General features: G+C 38.1%; 2 protein-coding genes across 33 annotated transcripts in view; one reads left to right on the forward strand and one right to left on the reverse strand.

Annotated features, from left to right (window-relative positions):
* LOC112568586 overlaps positions 1-7793 on the forward strand; it is a 244811-nt gene extending 237018 nt beyond the window's left edge. For all 31 annotated transcript variants that reach the window (XM_025245935.1, XM_025245959.1, XM_025245957.1 and 28 more), the window contains one exon: positions 1182-7793. In XM_025245935.1, coding sequence (XP_025101720.1) covers positions 1182-1342 — 161 coding nt within the window. In that variant the 3' untranslated portion in view covers positions 1343-7793. The remainder of the gene's footprint in view (positions 1-1181) is intronic.
* Positions 7794-8596: 803 nt separating this feature from the next.
* Positions 8597-18179, reverse strand: LOC112568581. 2 transcript variants are annotated; one of them, XM_025245920.1, is made up of 11 exons: positions 17863-18174; positions 16494-16624; positions 16304-16397; positions 15955-16085; positions 15123-15315; positions 14036-14314; positions 13259-13597; positions 12584-12850; positions 10525-10656; positions 9821-9910; positions 8597-9206 (listed from the first exon to the last, which is right to left on the reverse strand). In XM_025245920.1, the coding sequence occupies exons 1-11, from the start codon at positions 18029-18031 to the stop codon at positions 9088-9090; spliced, it is 1944 nt and encodes a 647-aa protein (XP_025101705.1). In that variant the 5' UTR covers positions 18032-18174; the 3' UTR covers positions 8597-9087. The 2 variants fall into 2 exon arrangements, with proteins under 2 accessions (XP_025101705.1, XP_025101704.1); XM_025245919.1 differs by having other exon boundaries at positions 16304-16624; positions 17863-18179.
* Between the last annotated feature and the right edge of the window lie 643 nt (positions 18180-18822).

Consider the following 18822-nt stretch of genomic DNA (forward strand, 5'->3'; position numbering starts at 1 on the left):
AAAAGATCCAGCAACATGCTCATCGAACCTTTTGGCGGTCTACTCGTCGTATTCTTGGTTGAGCTGTCGTAGTAAGAAAGCAGTCAGTGAGTAGAAATATACCGCTAGGTAGCGCTCGGTCGACAACCAGCTGGTGCTCTTTTTAAATTTGTTTGGGAGTCCATCGAACCCCTCGCATGTCGACCGTAAGAAAAGAACCGTGCCCTTTAGCTTCTAACCATTTGCATCAACTAGAGGTTTGGGTGAATTGCAAGCTGAAACTTAGATCGCCAAGAAATGTACCCGTGCTTAATTCAGAAGGAGCCTCAGGCTGCTTAAACCAGGATGAGACCATCAAGTGGCCGATAAAGACACGGACCGGAGGGCTGCTATCATCACGAGCTCACAGCAACTGTCGGTGCTCTGACTGCAAGGAATCAAAGGCCTCCAATCACAGGCGGGGGCGGCGATGCCTCCAGCAATCAATACCTTGGACTTTTAGTCATAGACGATGGCGTCAGGAGGGATCGATACTGGCAGACCTGAGTCATACTGGTAGGACGGCGTCACTGGGCATCAACGGATGGACTGAGTCACTGAGTCAGACACCAGTGCCTGCTGATCATGACGTCACTAGGGAATCAGTACAATAGACTGAGTCATGGACAGGTACCTGCTGATCATGACGTCATAATGAGTGGAGGACTTCACAGGTGTGCAAGATGGAAAATTGACAAACCAATGATAGCGTGCCTAGCAGCAATAGTGAAGCAGGAATACTAGTGTCAATAATAGTAGAGATGTTAGTGTCAGCTGTAGAAATATTAGCTGCATTATGCAAGAATAAACAGCTGGCTAAAAATAGTAACCACAATAGAACTACCGAGGTAGACCCTGATGAACGTCGGTGAACACGCATTTGCATGCACTCACGTGTATGCGAGAGAGAATGAGCTTGTTCAGAGTGTGTTTATGAACATGTGTCTATGAATATTTAATGAACATCCTGTCTGTTCTCTCTGTGTGTATTATAAACACCTGTTTGTTCTGTTTTTATGTGTGCATTCTATAAACACCTGTTTGTTACTCAGAATGTGTGTGTTTAGAGCGCGTGTGTGTACGTGCGTGTTATAATCACTTGTCAGTTGTGTTTAGTGTGTCTGTGTGTGTGTGTTATAATCACTTGTCTGTTCTGTCTGCAGACGACACTGGCTACGTTTCTGGCTCGAGCAACCACTATTCCGAGCCCTACGGTTGCCATGACGACAGCACGCAGGAGCGGGTGCGTCCCGTGTCGCGCACGACGATCCCGCAAGCCAAGGGCAGCCCCCAGCCCCCCCGCCTACCGGATAATCACCCCTAACATCAAGGCTCGCCCCCCATCCCAGTCGAGCGCCAGCCTCTGTCTCTCCCCTCCACCCCCAACACCTCCTCCCTCCAGCCAGGGAGCGGGTCGGACACCAGCCAACCTTTCACAGTATGCTCTGCATGTCACTGTCCTCACATTTTGAGTTATTACCGTCGTAATTCATCATTTTCATTGTTATCATCACCACCATCGTCGTTATTATCATCATCATCGATGTCATTGACACTTTAAAAACATTGTCTTCATGATCATTCATCTTTGTTTTACATTCGGACGAATTCATCGTCCCACGCGGACCCCAAAATGTCTCAGACGCTCCCAGTCCTGTGCACGCTGGCTGCAAACCCTTCTGCTGTTCGCCGTTTGTTGACGCTGTACATCTCGCTACATCATCATGTGCCGCGCACACAAGACCAGCCTTGTCGCCACAGGCCACTTCACCCACTCACTCACCTCGGCAAGTTCCAGACCACAGACGTTTCCATTGTGATATACCACGAACTCATGAAATGCGTGTATGATGTCACCATGACCTTACGACCCATGGCAGTCTGCTCGCAGGGTAATTGGAAGCTGTAGTTAGGGTAAAGGGTAAGGGTAGCACACTGTAGCACTGTAGCACTGTAGTGTAACACTTAATAAACGTTAAGTGTTACACTAAAAATCAATGAAAACTTTTATTTCACAGACATAGATGGTGAAAGCGACTTTCATTTGGTTATTATCATTTTAAAAAGAGATGTCACGGATTCTGACTTCTCTGCTGAAGTGCAAAAAAGTAATACGCAGAGAATATTCAAGCTTACATCCAGTGGACAGTTTTGAAAACTAGTAGATCATGGACGGGAAAATTGGGTCCCAGCAGCAGCGAGTCACAGCACCAGTCATTCAAACAAGATCGATCCAGGTTATGTCGGCTTTCTCCAGCCCAAATCAACGGCAGACAGATGTAGGGGAGGTAACCATTCTGGCTTCTTGCCGCAAGAACGCGACTACTCTCCCTTGACTCCTACAGCTTCCGCTGCTTGTAAACACAAGCACAGCTACTATTCGCTTAGAGATCTGATCGTACTATTTTATATTTCATTTTGGTCGCTTTTTTAAGTAAAATAATAATTCATAATTAAACTTTTTACATTTTACAACTCATACGGTATTGACTAGTTTCTTTGATAAAGAAAATTTACGAAAACCCGCTCAAGCAGCCGTTCACGAGGGATAACTGTTCATTGATTTGACATTACGTCCCTTGCGTTAGTATACTAAAGGAATCAAATCTCCTTTATCAAGTTGTTGTAACTACCATGCTATGTTATGTCATTTTGAAATTCCTTCATAATATGTTACTAGCTTTATGTCCTTTGCTAATAAGTCAAGTAGTAATAGTGTGTGGGGAAGTGATGCTACAATGTATCAAAAGTAACTTTCAGACATTTATCTTCAGTGGCGCCTCTGTTCATTGTATAAGGTTATACCAGAGAAAGTAATTTTACACACCAGGAAAAGCTTTGTCTTTTTTCATGTTAAGACATAGGATTTGAGCTCTTAAGTATTTACCTATCAGACAAATTAAAAGTCTTACCAGCCAAGAAAAAATGTCTGTAAAATTTAACACCTAAAAGATTCTTGTGTTTGTGGAGTGTTTTGCAGCCTAGGCTAAGAGTAATTGTCATTAAAATGAGTTATTTTTGGTCACAGCCTATCGGTTAATGTACATTATTTTTCATCTGTCATTTACTCATCCAGAATGAGGGAGAACAGGTGAGAAGGCTGAATTTCCTTGGCGTGTAATGTAATCAATAATTTATTGTTTTATGTCGCGAAATTTTGTTAAAACCTATTTGTTAAGGAGCTCTACTTTCAAACATGTTATGGTGTGTATTCAAGCGCCATTTTTTTCACTGTATAAAGACTTCCTTCACTTTAGCTTTGCTTTATTTACAACACTGACATTAAATCAAATTTTTTTTAAGCCTTTCTCTTAGTTTTCAATTTTTCAATGACATTTTTGGTCTAAAAACATGAGTTACTTATGTTTTTACTCTAAGTTGTATTACTTACTATGTCACGTTTACAATTAAATGAAGGGTGAGACATTGTCGACGATAAGGTCAAAAACAAATGTCTGATTTTCAGGCATAATATTTAAGAGAAAGAGCGGCTGAAATGATTGAAAAGTGCCGATATTGTACACCTCACGTGCAAGTGAGTGAAATAAAATGGCTGTATTTTTGTTGAACCAGTAGTTACATGTTACTGTTGTCGATGAAAAAGAAAAACTTCCATATAATAACTTGACAAAATGGCAAAATGAATGCCGAGAAATGTTTATATTTTGTGAACTTTTCATGCTGTGTAACTTTAACCGTACATTTTGATGAAAAAAAAGAAACAACTAAATTTTAATTTTCTTAATGCCTTGTGAAGTTTCTAAACGATGCTGAAAATAAAAAGGCATTTTTTCGGAATTTCAGGGTGGAACAAAAGGGACAAAACCTAAGTTTTTCTTTTCATTGAAATGTTTTCCTATCAAACACACGCGCTATGTCAGAGTATTTGGGGGCCGAGAATGTGTGTGAATCTGGTACTGGTTGTGAGGAGTGTTCACAAAGGGTAGCGATTTTTTTTTTTAAAGTGGTTTTTTTTTTTGTAAGTGTGAGTTGATGGGCTCTCATCATGTGTGTGAGTGGTTAACTGTGCGTGAACTTTGTTTACAAGCTTGAACGAAGATAAGAGTGGAGACGCAAGGGAAGCCTTCCTGTGACCAAATAAAGTCTACAGCCGAATAAGAATGTATTCACAAATACCGATCACGTCAATTGCATTTATGTCCTTATTGGCTACCAGAGTCACATGTTACACTTAGAAGTCGAAACTTAATATGTTGTGCTTGTAATCGGCTATCTGTCACACGATTTTATCATGAGATGTTGTGGCGCAATCTTGTGTCAGCTTTAATCATTTTTTTTCATAATGAAAAAAGAAACACCCATGAACAATATATACCATTAATCATTTCCTTGCCTGCAATTGAAAATACCTGCATAGTCCATTAGAATCTGTGGGATATTTTATTTGTGCAATATGGTCGAGGATTTTTTTTTTTTCGTTAATGCATTGGTGTGTATTGGTTTTCAAAAAGACATGTTCGGCTAAAATACTTGGGTTGTTTTGGTTTTTTTTGGGGGGGGGAGCAAGACTTGATTACCTCCTCTTTCTTAACTTTTTCAACCCTCTCTTCTTTTACATCTTTCACATCACCTTGTTTTTTTCCTTAGTGATTCTTTCTTTGTTTCAAGATGTTCACTTGTTTGCATAGACACTTTCTCTCATGTATACATACCGAACACTCGAGTGAGCCTATAAATAGAAATTGTGTACATCTGTGCTTACCAAATATACGCCAGCCACGTCCACCATGTGATTGTTTTCAAGATTTGCGTCGTCGTTCTCATCAGTAATATTGTAAATATAATCATTGCCATAATACCGCTGTAATATACATGTGCATGTGTACGAATCTGTACCCTCTCCATGTTGGTAGTGACGTACGGTACCCTAGTTTACTGTTTCCGCCAGTGTGCTAGTGATGTAGGTGTATTGTGGATCACCTCGGTGTCCCATCAGCCTTGTACATTTATTTTTTTGTCGTTTTCATCTGTCGTTTAAAAATGTATCCATCTTTTATTCACGTAGACGAGTCGGTAGTTGAGCTAGATAATGAGAAAGATGATTACCAGTGGATCTTTTGAATCCCAGTAAGAAACTCAAGATATGAGGCGTCTATGCAGAGGCTTGGACGAACCATGGCTACAGTCATGAAGGTACTATTTGTAACAGTATGCTGCCGCAAAAAACCGCCTCTTTGTCAGCCTTATGCTTTTTTCGTCTTTATATGAACTCCGTAGGTTGTATGCGTGTACTTTTGAGCTGTGTCATAATTTGGAGTAGATTTAGTCAATCTGATCGCTCTTAGGGGTCATACTATGGCTTCAACGAAATTTCATTAAACTAATTCTTGTGGCAAAAATTTATTAAATTATTTTTCTCCTTTTTTTGTTCTGAAAACGCATTATTGATAAACCGTTATCTAGTGGTTTACGCAAGCATTACTGAGAGATTATTATCTCCCCTACAGTCACAACTTTGTAAATATGAACCACACAGAGTTGCTGTTTTCCGAATTTATGGGCACACCACAAGTCTGTTGCATTTTTTTTTTTTAGTACTGTAGCGTTTCTTCCACCTTTTAATTATTATTTGTTCAAGTGCCTGCTGTCAAAATTTGTCATCTTCATATTTAATTTGTTTCATCCAGAGATGTTAACTACAAGTAACTTTTTCTCAGATCACTGTTCTGCTGCTTACCCTTGTGCACCGGTTTTCAACGTTTTGGTGCCCGTTTTAGAAAAAAAGAAACATTAGTCTGTGGCCTCAAAATTAGCATCTGTACTCAATCATTAGTCGTATAGACTATATATATATATACTTGAAACATTGAATCTTAAAGTTCTTGATAAGTATCACAATGCAGACGTCTGCCTGGAATGATGATAGTTCAGGAAAGATAGACTGCACTTTTTATAGTTTGTTGATATCTGTTGACCAGGCACATGCCATTGGTCCTTTAAGTGCAGTTCACGAAAGCAATGAAGATCGCATGCCATACCATCACCCCCCTGCTTTCAAAACGGGTTAAGGTTATAACCATTGAGTCAGTAGGCTTTTCTTAGTCGTTCATTAAATCTAGGGAACAATGTTCGGTTCCACAAAAATGATGCTATTGAGCGCTAACCTAAAAATGTGAACACATAATTTGCATTGACTGGCTGCTTTTATTTGCTTGTTACAGTAAATATATTCACGGTTTGAAGAATTCCAAAACAAAACATACTTTAAAATCAAACTTTTCAAAGAAAACATGATTTATGTTGTCCGTTTACGGTTGTTTTAAAAGAACACCCTGTTCAGTCCATTGTTGCTTTGGGTGCCAGTTGTTGAGCTCTAACGTGGAATCAAATACCGCGGTGTTCTCAAGAGGGTGTTTTGAATGTTCCTTTAGTTTGAAGGATCTGTTTTATCATTGCTCAAATTTTCTCGATAATGCTGTTATTCCCCAACCATTGCATGTCTTAAAAAATAACTTTGAAAAAATGTTTTAAAGAACTTAAAATAGTGAACTGGACAACTGGCAGAACTCGCCATGCACTCTCGCCTATTGTTTACTACGCCATTCTTTCAAGGAAATGCAAAGAACCATAATTTTCAAGGACTTGACATGTTGTAGATGTTGGACTATGCCTCTGAGGTAGTTTGAACTGTTGTGTCCTCTTATATAAGATGATGCTCACTTGTTTACGAAAACTCAGGCGAAAAGCCAACCAGCAAATTATGTTTCAGAATACATGGGCACATAGCAATCCGGGCAGAAATGTAATAGACGTGAAAGATATCTACTTATAACGGAGTGAATATTGCCGTGTAAAATAGAGTAATATTACTAGAAGGAACGAGAAGAAAACTAATGAAAAAAGTGGGTATAAAAGGAATAAGCCTGTATGTCGAGAACATTAATTAAAGCCAAAAGCAGTAATAAATCATGATTGTATCTAAAGGAAAAGAAAATCAAGTGAGAAACAATGTATTTTGTTTTGCAAGGCACGAAGAAGTCCAAAGTGATGATGATTTACTTTTAGTCAGATGAGAGACTAAATAATATACATGAATAGCCGGGTTTGTTCCTATGGTTACTGATTATGCATACTTTTATGTAAGCGCATTTTGTATGAAGCCATACGAAGGGTTAGCATGCAGGCTGCATTGAAAGTGCATATAGGTGGTTGGCCCTCGCATATGGATCTGACACGTGACCAGAATGTAATGCCGCTGGAAGTTGAGGCAATGAATGGCGGTAACAAGTTTAGCATCCCTCTGGCTTGCAGTAGGCAGTCTCAGCAGACCGTGAGCTTTTTCCTCAGATGGTGAGTTTACCGTGAAATGTTGTAGCAAATTTTGTCAGCATTAGTAGCAATAGGTGTACAGTCACTTGTAGCATGTCCCCCCATACATGTACACAGGTAACGGGGAGGTTTTGTTGAGAAGGCAGTTTTGTACAGTGGTACATTTCCTGATCGACTTTAAAAAAAAAAAGAAGTGAGCAGGCAGAGTGTAGATACTCATTTCAGACGAAGAAGTATAATTTCATTTTGTTCTTGTGATAGAAGAACATGGATGTTTTGAAGTCACTTCTGTAGCTAGGTTTTTTTTTTATTTTGTCACGTGGCTTCTTTTGCATATTTTATTTGTATTATGCAACACTTTTGTTGTTACTTTGTCGAGAGCTTGTTTCTGCCGCAAAGATGGTCAGTTTGCTTTATGCTGCTACATTGTAGCTTGTGTGTGATTTGATATAATAAACTTTTTACCTCCTGTATCATGAAAAACTTATTCGTGTTAGATGTGATCATAAATGTTGTCAAGAATGCGTGTATGCAAGCTTGATATTAAAGTTGTGACGGTTATTTACACACCTAAAATTTGTCTGGAAACTCGATTAATAGCTTAGGGCAAAGAATCGCACATAATTATGTAAAAGTATTTTAACTAGCAGCTGAGTTTAAAATCTTCGTCCCTTGGTGTGTTTTGTATTTATGCGTGTGTGTGTGCTGATAAATGTTTGTACTAACAGCAAAGACAAACCTGGAGATTTTATGGTGTATACACAAAGCCAAAATATCCTATTTATACATGCTGCACTTAAAATGTCAAACTTTTTAGTACAGTACATAGATGAACATCCTCCAGAAGCACGTTTTGAAAAAGTACAATACACACCTCCAACAGTTGTCATTTCTACCGGAAGTGCTCACAACAGACAAATCTCTGGCATGGATTTGCTGACTGACTGTTGTTATTTGATCATCTCGCACAGATGCACATAATTGCAATGTGTAACGAGCGTTTTACATCCGTACAGAAAAAAAACTTCTTTACAAGTAGGAACTATTTGAATAAACTCTTAGTTAACAGGCACCAGATGTGAGTGGTAGATATTGTATAAACGTTTTTGGTTGCTTGAAAGAGCAAAAATACGAAAAACTGTCTCATTGTATCATACCATATACAAAACATGCTTATAAACAAAAATGTAGTGTGCAATGTTAGTCAATAAACTTTTCAACTTAATGAATTTCACCAACATTTTTAACTTCAAGCAAATTAAGAAAGAAATCACTTAAAACAATTACAGTAGGTGAAGAAACTTTACTGGACATATATCAGGATAATTAAAATCTACATTTCAGCATGAAATCAATTTTATTTTAACTAGTAAATATTTCTTCACGGAGCTTTTTCCGGCTGGCTGTAAGTGCCAACTGCTTGAGCTCTGGTTAATAGAAAATCTATTGCACATGAAATTATAGTAACATTTAGTTAGTAAAGCAACTAAAAAACAAGTATTAATGAAAAAAGTAGACATTAATAATATTATCAAATGTACACATGAATGATGATGATGTCTGACCTCTAAAGACGAACTCAGTGACCGTTATAAAAAAGACAGAAAGAGTTATAATCAAAAAGCTGAAGTCAAGATGGAAAAGCAGCAGAACCTCAGTGGCAATGTATTCGATAAACATCCAAATGATCTTAGGAAAATTTCAGCTACAATATTCATACTCATACATCTAAAATCCGTAGACAGACACAGTCTTTTTATATAAAAGAACAATGTTAAATCACTGTTTTTGTGTTTTTCGCCGTTGTTTTGCTTTGACCGGCTTGACTGTTATGTCTGATGTGACGTTTTCATAGACTTCACATGGAGGGAAAGGTGCGACAACAATTTGTTCCTGGGCTGAAAATAGACGACAGATGAAGGATGAAGGTAATGGGGCAGTTAGAAGATTATATAATGTTTAAATTACTTAAAGATTTATGGATTTTATGATTAAAATTGAACTTTTGTAAGTACGAAATATTTTCTTATTGTTTAGTTTGAAATGTAAACAGGGTATCATGCTTTTTTTCAATATAAAATAAACTTATATAAATCAAAAATGTCTCAAACGGGTTAGACTGACATCAAGCATAAAAACAATAGGATGAACACTTTGATGTCTGTGCACTCAACAAGGATCTATGTGAAATAAAGAACGAGAGAAACAAGAAAAGCTGAGAGAGAGAGAAAGCATGGAGGAAGATTTACTTTTCTCAAAGGACTGAACATAACTTACTACAAGATACTTTTGCCAAAAATCCTAGTGAACTCCTGCACTTTCAGAATGTAACATGTGTTAGTTCCAATTTTGAAAACCGAGGGACTTATTTCGATATTATTTTGTGGCAAATTGTACAGGATGCACACTGTGCTCAGCGCATTCCAGTGATTTAAAGAAACAAGTTCTAATGGCGGTGAACTTTAACAGCTGTGTATGTGCTGACAATATACGGAAAAGAAAAAAAACTTACATTCTTGAGTACGGGGGTCATGCCCTGCTCTCGTCATTTCGTATGTGTGGCTCACACCTGGGTCCTGACTGGGTTTCTCGTATGTTGTGTCTAAAACGAACAAATAGGCCAAAGCTATACTAAACGGATTGTAACTCTTGTGGTCTATAGTCATCTGACACGATAAAATAAAATTATCTTGAAATATTTTCAATATGTCTCTATGAAAATGTGTTCTTAGATACGGCTAGTTTCACTGTTTGTACATATTTCAGAAAACACGCTTTCGTGAATAGTCAAAAGCCTTACTTACTTTTACCAAATTCAATACATTGTCGTTTATTAGTATTTATTGTTAAATATTAGTTTTAATGTCTAGGGACAGCGATCTATAAGCTACATGCTAGAGATAGGGTAAAATCCACACAGCTAGAGGACACTGAACCCTTAGATAACTAACTGATTCTATAACTGTTTTTTTTAAATATTTTTAATTACAGTGTAGTTGTATGCAGCCTAGTCAACATTTGCACACACACCAGCATCCATACTGAATTTTATCAAAAAATTATTGTTTTTTGTCTACTTCAAAACCTCATAACTTTATATTGACTTGTGATACATCCATGACGGACAACAAAAGGATTTTTTGAAGTTTTGCTGAATGAATATTCTGACATTGCTAGACTATATGTTAGCTACATATTCTGACAAATAAATATTACCTTGCTGAAATCGCCGACGTCTCCAGATAACAACCACCACTACCACACCCACCACCAGCAGGACTAGGGTCAAGGTAACGCCTATTCCAATGCCTACACCCTTACCCATGAGGTCATCCTTGACTTCACAACCTGTGAGCACAAACAGCATGATTAGAAAACCAACTTTATTCTTATACTGTTCACTGCAATACCTGTATATTTAATACAGCAGTACACTGATAACCTAGACAGTTTTGTATTGTTTTTTTTTTGTTTTTTTTTAAGTTTTTTTTTAATATAAACATTTATTTTGTCTCACAAATACATGAAATAGAAAATACAGCATCTTGCAATATAATACAAGCATATACACATAAGGTAACAGTCATTCGTTCGTTCCAGAAATTGAAAAGAAATTGCCTGCAGGCAGTCCATTAGTACACGTTACATATAGTGATGATGATTACGAGGATGATGATGAATGAATGATTGATTTACTGGCTGAAGCAAAACAAGTATTTAGATTATAATAAAAGCTTGGAGGACTCACAGTGCAGACTCAATCATGCTGTTGTGATTGCAAAAAATTTTTTTAACAAAGAACCTCCATCTTCATTGGTTGCATACCACAGACTGCAAAACACTTTCCAGAAATGTGCAGTTTGTTCCAGCATAAATCAAAATTTGAATGACACAAAAACTGCAGCCATATTGTTCTCACAAAAACTTATTTCTCCCAAGCCCTAAGCGCATTTATACAAATGGCTGATAATGAAACAAGTATTTACATATTTTAACAGGGAAGCAAGACAGATAAAGACTGTGAAAAGAAAGACTAACTATTTAGGTGACCAGACGTTTCGGGGGCGAAAGCGGGACACGTGCCGATGATGGTGTCGTCACCGTCAAAGAACGCCGAAAAAAGTGATTTTTAAAGACAAGCGGGACATTTGATGGACTTGCCAGAAAGCCAGAAAGCGGGACATTGGGCGTCCCGCCCGATTAGCAGGCGGGACACGAGGTCAAAAGCGGGACGTCTGGTCACCTTACTAACTAGACTATTAAAGAAAGTGTTGTGGAGACTGCCAAATGTTGGCAGTAAAGCACGAATTAAGACAGAATGGATAAAAAATTGCACCAAAAATGTAAAGGAAAACAGATAAAGGACACCTGAGGCTTAACACAGTTTCAGCAGTTAAACACATGGTTGATGACGTTGCCAATGGAAGTAACAGTAAGCAAGACTGTACATTTGTTCTACACCTTGAGAAAACATAAATAAACAAACAAAAAAAAACAAAAAAAAAAAACACATAAATTTACTAAAACAAAACAAAACAAAACTATGGATTGTCACAAAAACACAAACACAAAAGAAGGAAGAAAAAAAAAAAGGGAGGAAGAGGAATGTGGAAAAGAACAGGATTCTCAGGCTCCTCATTAGACGACAATGTAAATGCATTCTCACTTTTAAAAAAAAATACAAAAGAAAAATACAGACAGAAACATTCAATGTGTGAAGAAAAGCTGCTCATATGGTATCCATTTTAGTGCAAAACATTCTGGCTTACTATTTATTGTGTAATAATATTTTTCTACATGATATCTTTTTTTTATTTCCAATACAAATGAGTTCACACTTAGATGAATATTGAAACATTTGCACCTAGACAGTTCACTACAACACTACTACAATGAGAGAAACCAGGCTGTTGCTGAGTCTGTCAACTATACTTCCTTTACGACAAAAGAACTAGCGTTGCCTAAGTTAAGTGAATTCACTGCAAGTCCTTCTCAATTATGTTCTGAATATACATAAATACGTCTGTGGATGCTCAAACAAAATCCTTTAGCTTGAATGCAGTTTAGAAGCAGTCTTATTCCTACAAGTGATTTGTCTGTCCATCAGTCTGGTCGCCAACAACATTACATAACTGTTCTACAAACGATACTTGAAGAATTACTTTCAATTATAAATTCCTTGAAACGTTAGTGATAATAATGTCAATTGAATAGAGTTTGATTTAAAATAGTAGGAAGATGTTTTACATTAACTTTACCACGACATGAACCTGACCTGACAACATCAGTGTTACACTTGCTCTGGCAGAACGTCCGTGATTGACATGATTGGTGACAGTGCACGTCACTTCTTTCCCGTCATCCTGTTCATTGTCAGCTGTGATGACACACCTGGAGCCCTGCTGGCCTTCACACATCCCGCCCCACGTAAACATGTCACAGGTCGAGGGTTTGACCCCAGGTGCCTCACAGGTAACGTTCACAAGGCACTTGCCAGGTGTAGAAGTAGTGTGGTACTGGATGCCGACGGTATCTGGACCACCTGAAAAAGTAGCTGTAGAATACTATGGGTCGCCAAGATTGAACCAAACATATTGGCAGCGCGAGGGTTTGCCAATCTCTCGATCACCACATCGAGTATGGTGGCTTGGTCAAAGACTAACCAAATCGTGGGTGTTTGCTGGGAAGTTTTTATCTGCCTCTGCAGAAACTTGCATACTCGAAGGTTACAAGTACAGATAAAGACCTCAAGTGCAAAAATGATTACCTGAGCTTTAACAAGTTTGAAACGAAATAAAAATAAATGTCTTGTTGTTTTTGCTATTATTACTGACAAATGTATTTTCCTACCAGTACTACGCCGTTAAGAATTTCTAACATCATTTGATAACAGTAATCTGAACAGTTAACAAACGCAGTAGGATCAAAACGTTTGTCGTCTTCGACTGACCTGAAACGTTGAGGAAGATGCTGGTGTTGGCTGTGTGGTTGTTGTTGGCGTCGTTGGTGACAGTGCACGTGACCACCTTCCCGTTATCCAATTTACCTTTGAAGGTAAGTTTACAATTAAAACCTAGCTGACCGTCACACAGGCCGCCCCACGTGACCATTTCTGACTTCAAAGGCTTGACATTCCTCGCCTCGCATACCAGGGTTACCTGGGTTGAGCCGCTTGGAGGTAAGTAGACATGGCCACTGACCACTGGGTAGGCAGCAAGCAATGTCTCGTTGCTGCTGTATTTTTGATAGAGAACACTGTAGGGCTTGATGGTGATGTCATCTGGTCCATCTGAAAATGTCACAGGCAGGGATCAGAATCATTTATCTTTAAACAAGTAGACACTTACATTCAAAAGTAATGACTTTTATTAAAAACTGGAATAAATGTGTCTAATGTAAGCGAGGATTTTACTATAACAAATGTTTGGTGATTAGTGGTTTACCGATTCTTACAGAAACATTTCCTGAATTAGTCTCTGCTTCCTTCTGACCTTCTATTTCAAAAGCGTTTTCACTTTTAATTTCTGCCTTGATTCTGTCATCTCTTGCAATCCCTATTCAGTATTTTAATTATAAACACCTTTTAAATGTAAAACCTTCTGTGTATTTAAAGTACATAATTTTTATGTCCGCAGTTATCGTAAATCAAAAGAATACTTCATTGACTGAAATAAACTTGTAATTGTCTTGCATCAGCCCTGAAACAAAAATGTTTCTTTGTACTCACATGCCACCTGTATCCAGTGCAGATAGCGCATATTGTAAAGCCATTCCACTTCGCACTCGAGGATTGTTCTGTCATGGCTGCGGTTAACGACCTCGGGTGGAAGTGGAAGCCACTCGACTCCATAGTCACCGGAAGCTACAACTTTTTCTCCCAACATCCACCTGAGTCTGGCATCGGGATGGTATTTAAATGTGCCGTTACAGCTGCAGCTAACAGGACCCTCTTCAGGAATGTAGGATTGATTACAACGTATTCTTGGTATATACAAGGAATAATGCCCTGCAAAAAGTATCAAAATGCTTCATAAATTATTCAATAAATAGCGCCATAATCACTTTACGATCACTTTATGATAACATGTCATTGTGGCTAACGATTTAAAAAATCCACAAGTGTTGTTGCAGCGAGAATAGTCAAGTGGTAGTCGTGGGGGTGGGGTAGTGATAATGTGCTAACGTGTTTGTCCGTACCTCCAAGAGATTGCATAATATTTTCATCGAGTTCACGAGGTCTGCCACTAGTTTCGAAAGCTGTTACTGAAGTACATGACAGCAGGAAGTCCATTCTAATGCTCTTAGGCTAATGTTTTCAAAAACTGTCAGAAGTACGCAACATATACACAATGTCTTGACTAGGAATTTGTAAAAGTTGTCTCGTGACTTCAGAGCCGTCAGGTAGTGAGGTGTCCTCAACTACTCTCGGGGCCAGATATTGTGAGTGTGGTGTCCATCACCTCTTCCTCGCTACTTTATTGTCACCAGCCCCCTGAGGACCTAGGGTACCAGCCCCACTCCCTAATCAACAATATTCCATGTCTGACACGGGCATCGAACGGGTTGGTTTTAGTTTGTAGTGTACTACTTCCCGTTCATACGCTGTAACCTTTGTTTTGACAACTTACTCATCAACCTTTTGATGAGGAGTCAGGCACCCACATAAGCTAATCGTGGGAGATGTGAAAGTTTACGTGAAGATGGCATTTATTGTATACTGTAACAAATACCAGTAATACTTATGGCTTGAATGAACAACTATCTGATCACAACGAAGTTACTAAGACACAGTACTTTTTATATGGTGTACTTACTATATTGTGCTTCGCGATAGTGTTTTGTACCAGGATGAAGGAAGATGTTGGAAAAACAGCTGTAAGGAGATATAACTTTATATCTATCTTTATATCCTGTAAAGTTGGCTCGCAAAGTGACGGAGAAGTAGCCGACATTGTACATTCTAGACGATTCGTTGTATGACACCAGTGACACGTTGACCTTAGAAGTCTGTAAATAAAAAGCAACCATTGTGCACAGATTAAATCACGTTCTTAAAAACCATCCGAGGTCCCTGGTCTGAAACTTTTTTGGGTTGATTTTAGTCAGCTGCTTTGTTTAAAAGGTCTCCAGTTTTAAATGAAAAAAGAAAATTTATGAAAAGTAGGGACTGTTTGCAGGGGTCGCAGCTATACCACCGAGCTAAAACAGATTCATAGAGTTAAAGCTATTGGCCTACCAGAGTGCTTACATCTGTCCATTATTTGGAGACCTCCACGAAATGGACCAATCGGTTGTGTGGAGAACTCCAGGATACAGGTTCTTTAGAGACATTAAGGGTGGAAATGTACATAATATCTAGGGACTTTCAGGGTTTTCAGAGAATGACATGGAGTGGTCTATAATAAATTTCAAGATTACCCTAAAGCTATAAGCTTTCCTCCAGTGTGTTGTTCTTTAGGATGCGACAGCGCGACAAACGCCGCAGCCACTAGTTGTGTATATATATTTTCCTCTACTCTTTATGGTCTCAGCTTTACATTACTTCAAACTAGTGATTATTATTTTATGTACGTGCTATAAATAAAACAGCAGAAAGACATAGACTAAACAGTTTAACAGTGAATGTTTGCGATTCTTAACACTCACCATTTCGAGACAGCGGACCTCAACTCCATAGTTGCCAAGAGCGGAGAAGACTTTTGGGACATTCAACATGAAAGTCAGAGACCAGTCCTCGCGGTTGATCACAAAACTGCTGTTGCTGACCCCGGAATTGTCTTATGAAAGAAAGAAAATGAAAAGTTGATAAATAAATAAACAAGTGTAAGGGAGAAGAAAATTTATCGTTTTTATATTTTGACTTTATTGTAGCCTATTCACTCACGTATAAATACAGACACTCTTGTCCTGATCGCTGATTTATAAACCTGAAATTATTTCTGGTCTTCATTTGTGCTATTCTGTCACTTCTTTACAGAAAGATCTATGCACTTACGATAAACATCCAGTGTACTGTTGACAGACTGCTCAGTTTCATTGAGTAAACGTTCTGTACACACCACTGTACCCGCCCAGTCCCGGCTGACATTCTGAAAGGATATGGAGGAACTCGTGAGGCTAGATCGTTCCAATTTGACGTTCGGATGGTATTGTGATACGCATTTCACCGCATCACACATTCCCACCTGTTTCACCTGTCCTTGTAAAGGTGAGATAGTCCAGTAGATCGTGGAGTTTGGGGTTAACTGGTCGCATGACACTGATCTCTTGTTAAAGGACAGCTCTTCAACTTCAGTTTTAGATTGCAGACTAATAGCTGTTATCAGATAAAAAAGCAAGTGATAGCCTCATATTTTCAATATCCTATTTCTCTAATCAACATCTAATTAGTCTTTTGTTAAGTGCGCAAACAGTCAATTTATCAAGTTTGTTCCGTTGACTTTTGGTAGTCTTCCCAAATAACATTTTACACACTGACCATGAAGGCGCAATGAGATGTTACAAACATTAAAAAGAGATCGGTTTTAAATCTCATTGTTTCTAAGCGCAGTTAAATTGCGAGGATTATTTGGAGACTATGTTGCTGGTTTTTAAAATGAAATTTGTAGTTATAAATTTAAAGAGATATTCTTTTAGCTGTTTGTTATAGTGAGAGAGAAAAGCGCAACTTAACACGAATGGCAGACATCACTATTTTGTTTGACGACACGATCTTTTAACCCTTGGCTTTTTAATGCACACAAAAAAATACAAAGATTCACTCGCAAGTTATATTGCTTTTTAGTTTGATGACGATTGTTCCTGCTACTTGTCCACAGACTGGAATATCTATACTCTTGCTTCGTACATCAGCCTGTGGTATCATATTTGTATGATGAAAAGTAAGACTGCTTCGGAAAAGGAAAGAATTTCTGACACTGATAACGGTTTTTTTAATTAATTAAGCGGGAAAATGAATTTTACATTACAATTGAATACTGTTTTTCTGTCCAACCTTCCCACTCAAAAAGTCACACCATTCTTGAGGATGAAATAAAATTAAAGGCATGAAATTCAACAATGATATGTCGGTGAAAAACAGAGAAGATAGCTGTGGATTACTATTGTGAGTTGTACGAAAGTTATACATCTACACATCTGTTGATTCAGTAATTATGTCAAATAACAATAACTGAACCTACAACCCACCTGTTGTCAGAAATCAGAAAAGAAAGATCATAAATACAGATACTAGCTTTCATTCAGCATACAAAAATCTCTAAATCCACCTTAAGAACTTTCTCATACTGTATTGGTCTTAACTCTTACTATGCCGTGCTTGTTGTAGTTATATTTCAGAGTAAGGATGTTCAATCACAAAATAAGCAAATAATTTTTCAAAAAGAAATATGAAGAGTATTTCTAGTGGACTGATGTTTCAAGTCCGCAGAGATGGTGTACTAGTAGTAACAGTACAGTAATGAAAAAAAAATAGTTAAAAAGTAGTTATAAAATATTACTGTAGAAATTGAGAGTCAAAGACAGGGATGGAATGAAATCCTAAAGGTGACATACCCAGTGTCCTGTGACATGCAATCAGAAACATCACAACGGCTGTGACAGGTCCATGCGCCATTTTGACAATACTTTCTATAGAAACCTTGTTCTGTTTAGGAAAAAGTCTCGTGTGAGAAACAACAATCAAGATGTTGGTTGAAGGAAGCGAATCTGGTGAAGTGGCCATCAACTTGTCTGTGATTTGATTGGTGCGTCGTGTTGACAATACTTCTGATCTTTGACCACGCGCATGCGCCACCACAATCGACTCAGTAAATCAAATTCGTGGACATGCATGCAAAAATATTCTGCACATTTACGTGCTTTAAAACAATTTGGTCGTGTCGGATGTAGGTACTTGTCTCCTGCACTTTCAATGCGAGAAGCTAAGTTGGTGAATAGGGATGTGACATGGGATATATATTTATTTATATGGAGAGAGAAACGTCTCTTTCTTTTTGTTTCTTTCTTGTGTTGACACCCTTGTCTCAAAAGTGTTCTCAAAACAGAATTGTTTTTAAATTAGGAAGGAAGCACTATGACCAAAGTTCTTTCCTGCAAAAATAAGTCGCTTAGGAGTAGAGTTACTTATGACATTCGTCACTCCACATTACTTTGGGCTTATATCGATATTTCTACTTGTTCAACCCACTCGTCGCTTAGTCATCACACCATGACGACTCCGCCCGGTACTCGGTCTGAAGAGGACAGAAGGCGCAACAAGCTCAAAACTATTGTTGTCTAGGAGGATTTATCTTTTAATCTTCTCCTGAAGCTTATCTCTTTGTGTCCTAAGTAGTTATCTATAAAAAAATCGCGATTGTTCAAATTAAAGTTGTAGGATGAATCATTGTATACAAAACTAGCCACAGATTGTAGGCCAATAAAAAAAATAATCAAAGTCAGGAATAATCGAGGAATATGTAGACACCTACATGGAAACTTAGATCTTTTGTTTCACTTTGTTTTGTTTTGTTT

Source organism: Pomacea canaliculata, linkage group LG7 (genome assembly GCF_003073045.1).
Source record: "Pomacea canaliculata isolate SZHN2017 linkage group LG7, ASM307304v1, whole genome shotgun sequence".
Lineage (NCBI taxonomy): Eukaryota > Metazoa > Mollusca > Gastropoda > Architaenioglossa > Ampullariidae > Pomacea > Pomacea canaliculata.

Bases quoted from the DNA above. Each gene is read 5' to 3' on its own strand.
- LOC112568581 (XM_025245919.1), bottom strand. From the start codon at position 18,031: ATGGCCACTTCACCAGATTCGCTTCCTTCAACCAACATCTTGATTGTT. The intron at 16,086-16,303 runs GTAAGTGCATAG...TTCTTTCATAAG, and splicing joins CAGTACACTGGATGTTTATC to ACAATTCCGGGGTCAGCAAC. The intron at 9,911-10,524 runs GTAATATTTATT...TGTTCGTTTTAG, and splicing joins ACGTCGGCGATTTCAGCAAG to ACACAACATACGAGAAACCC.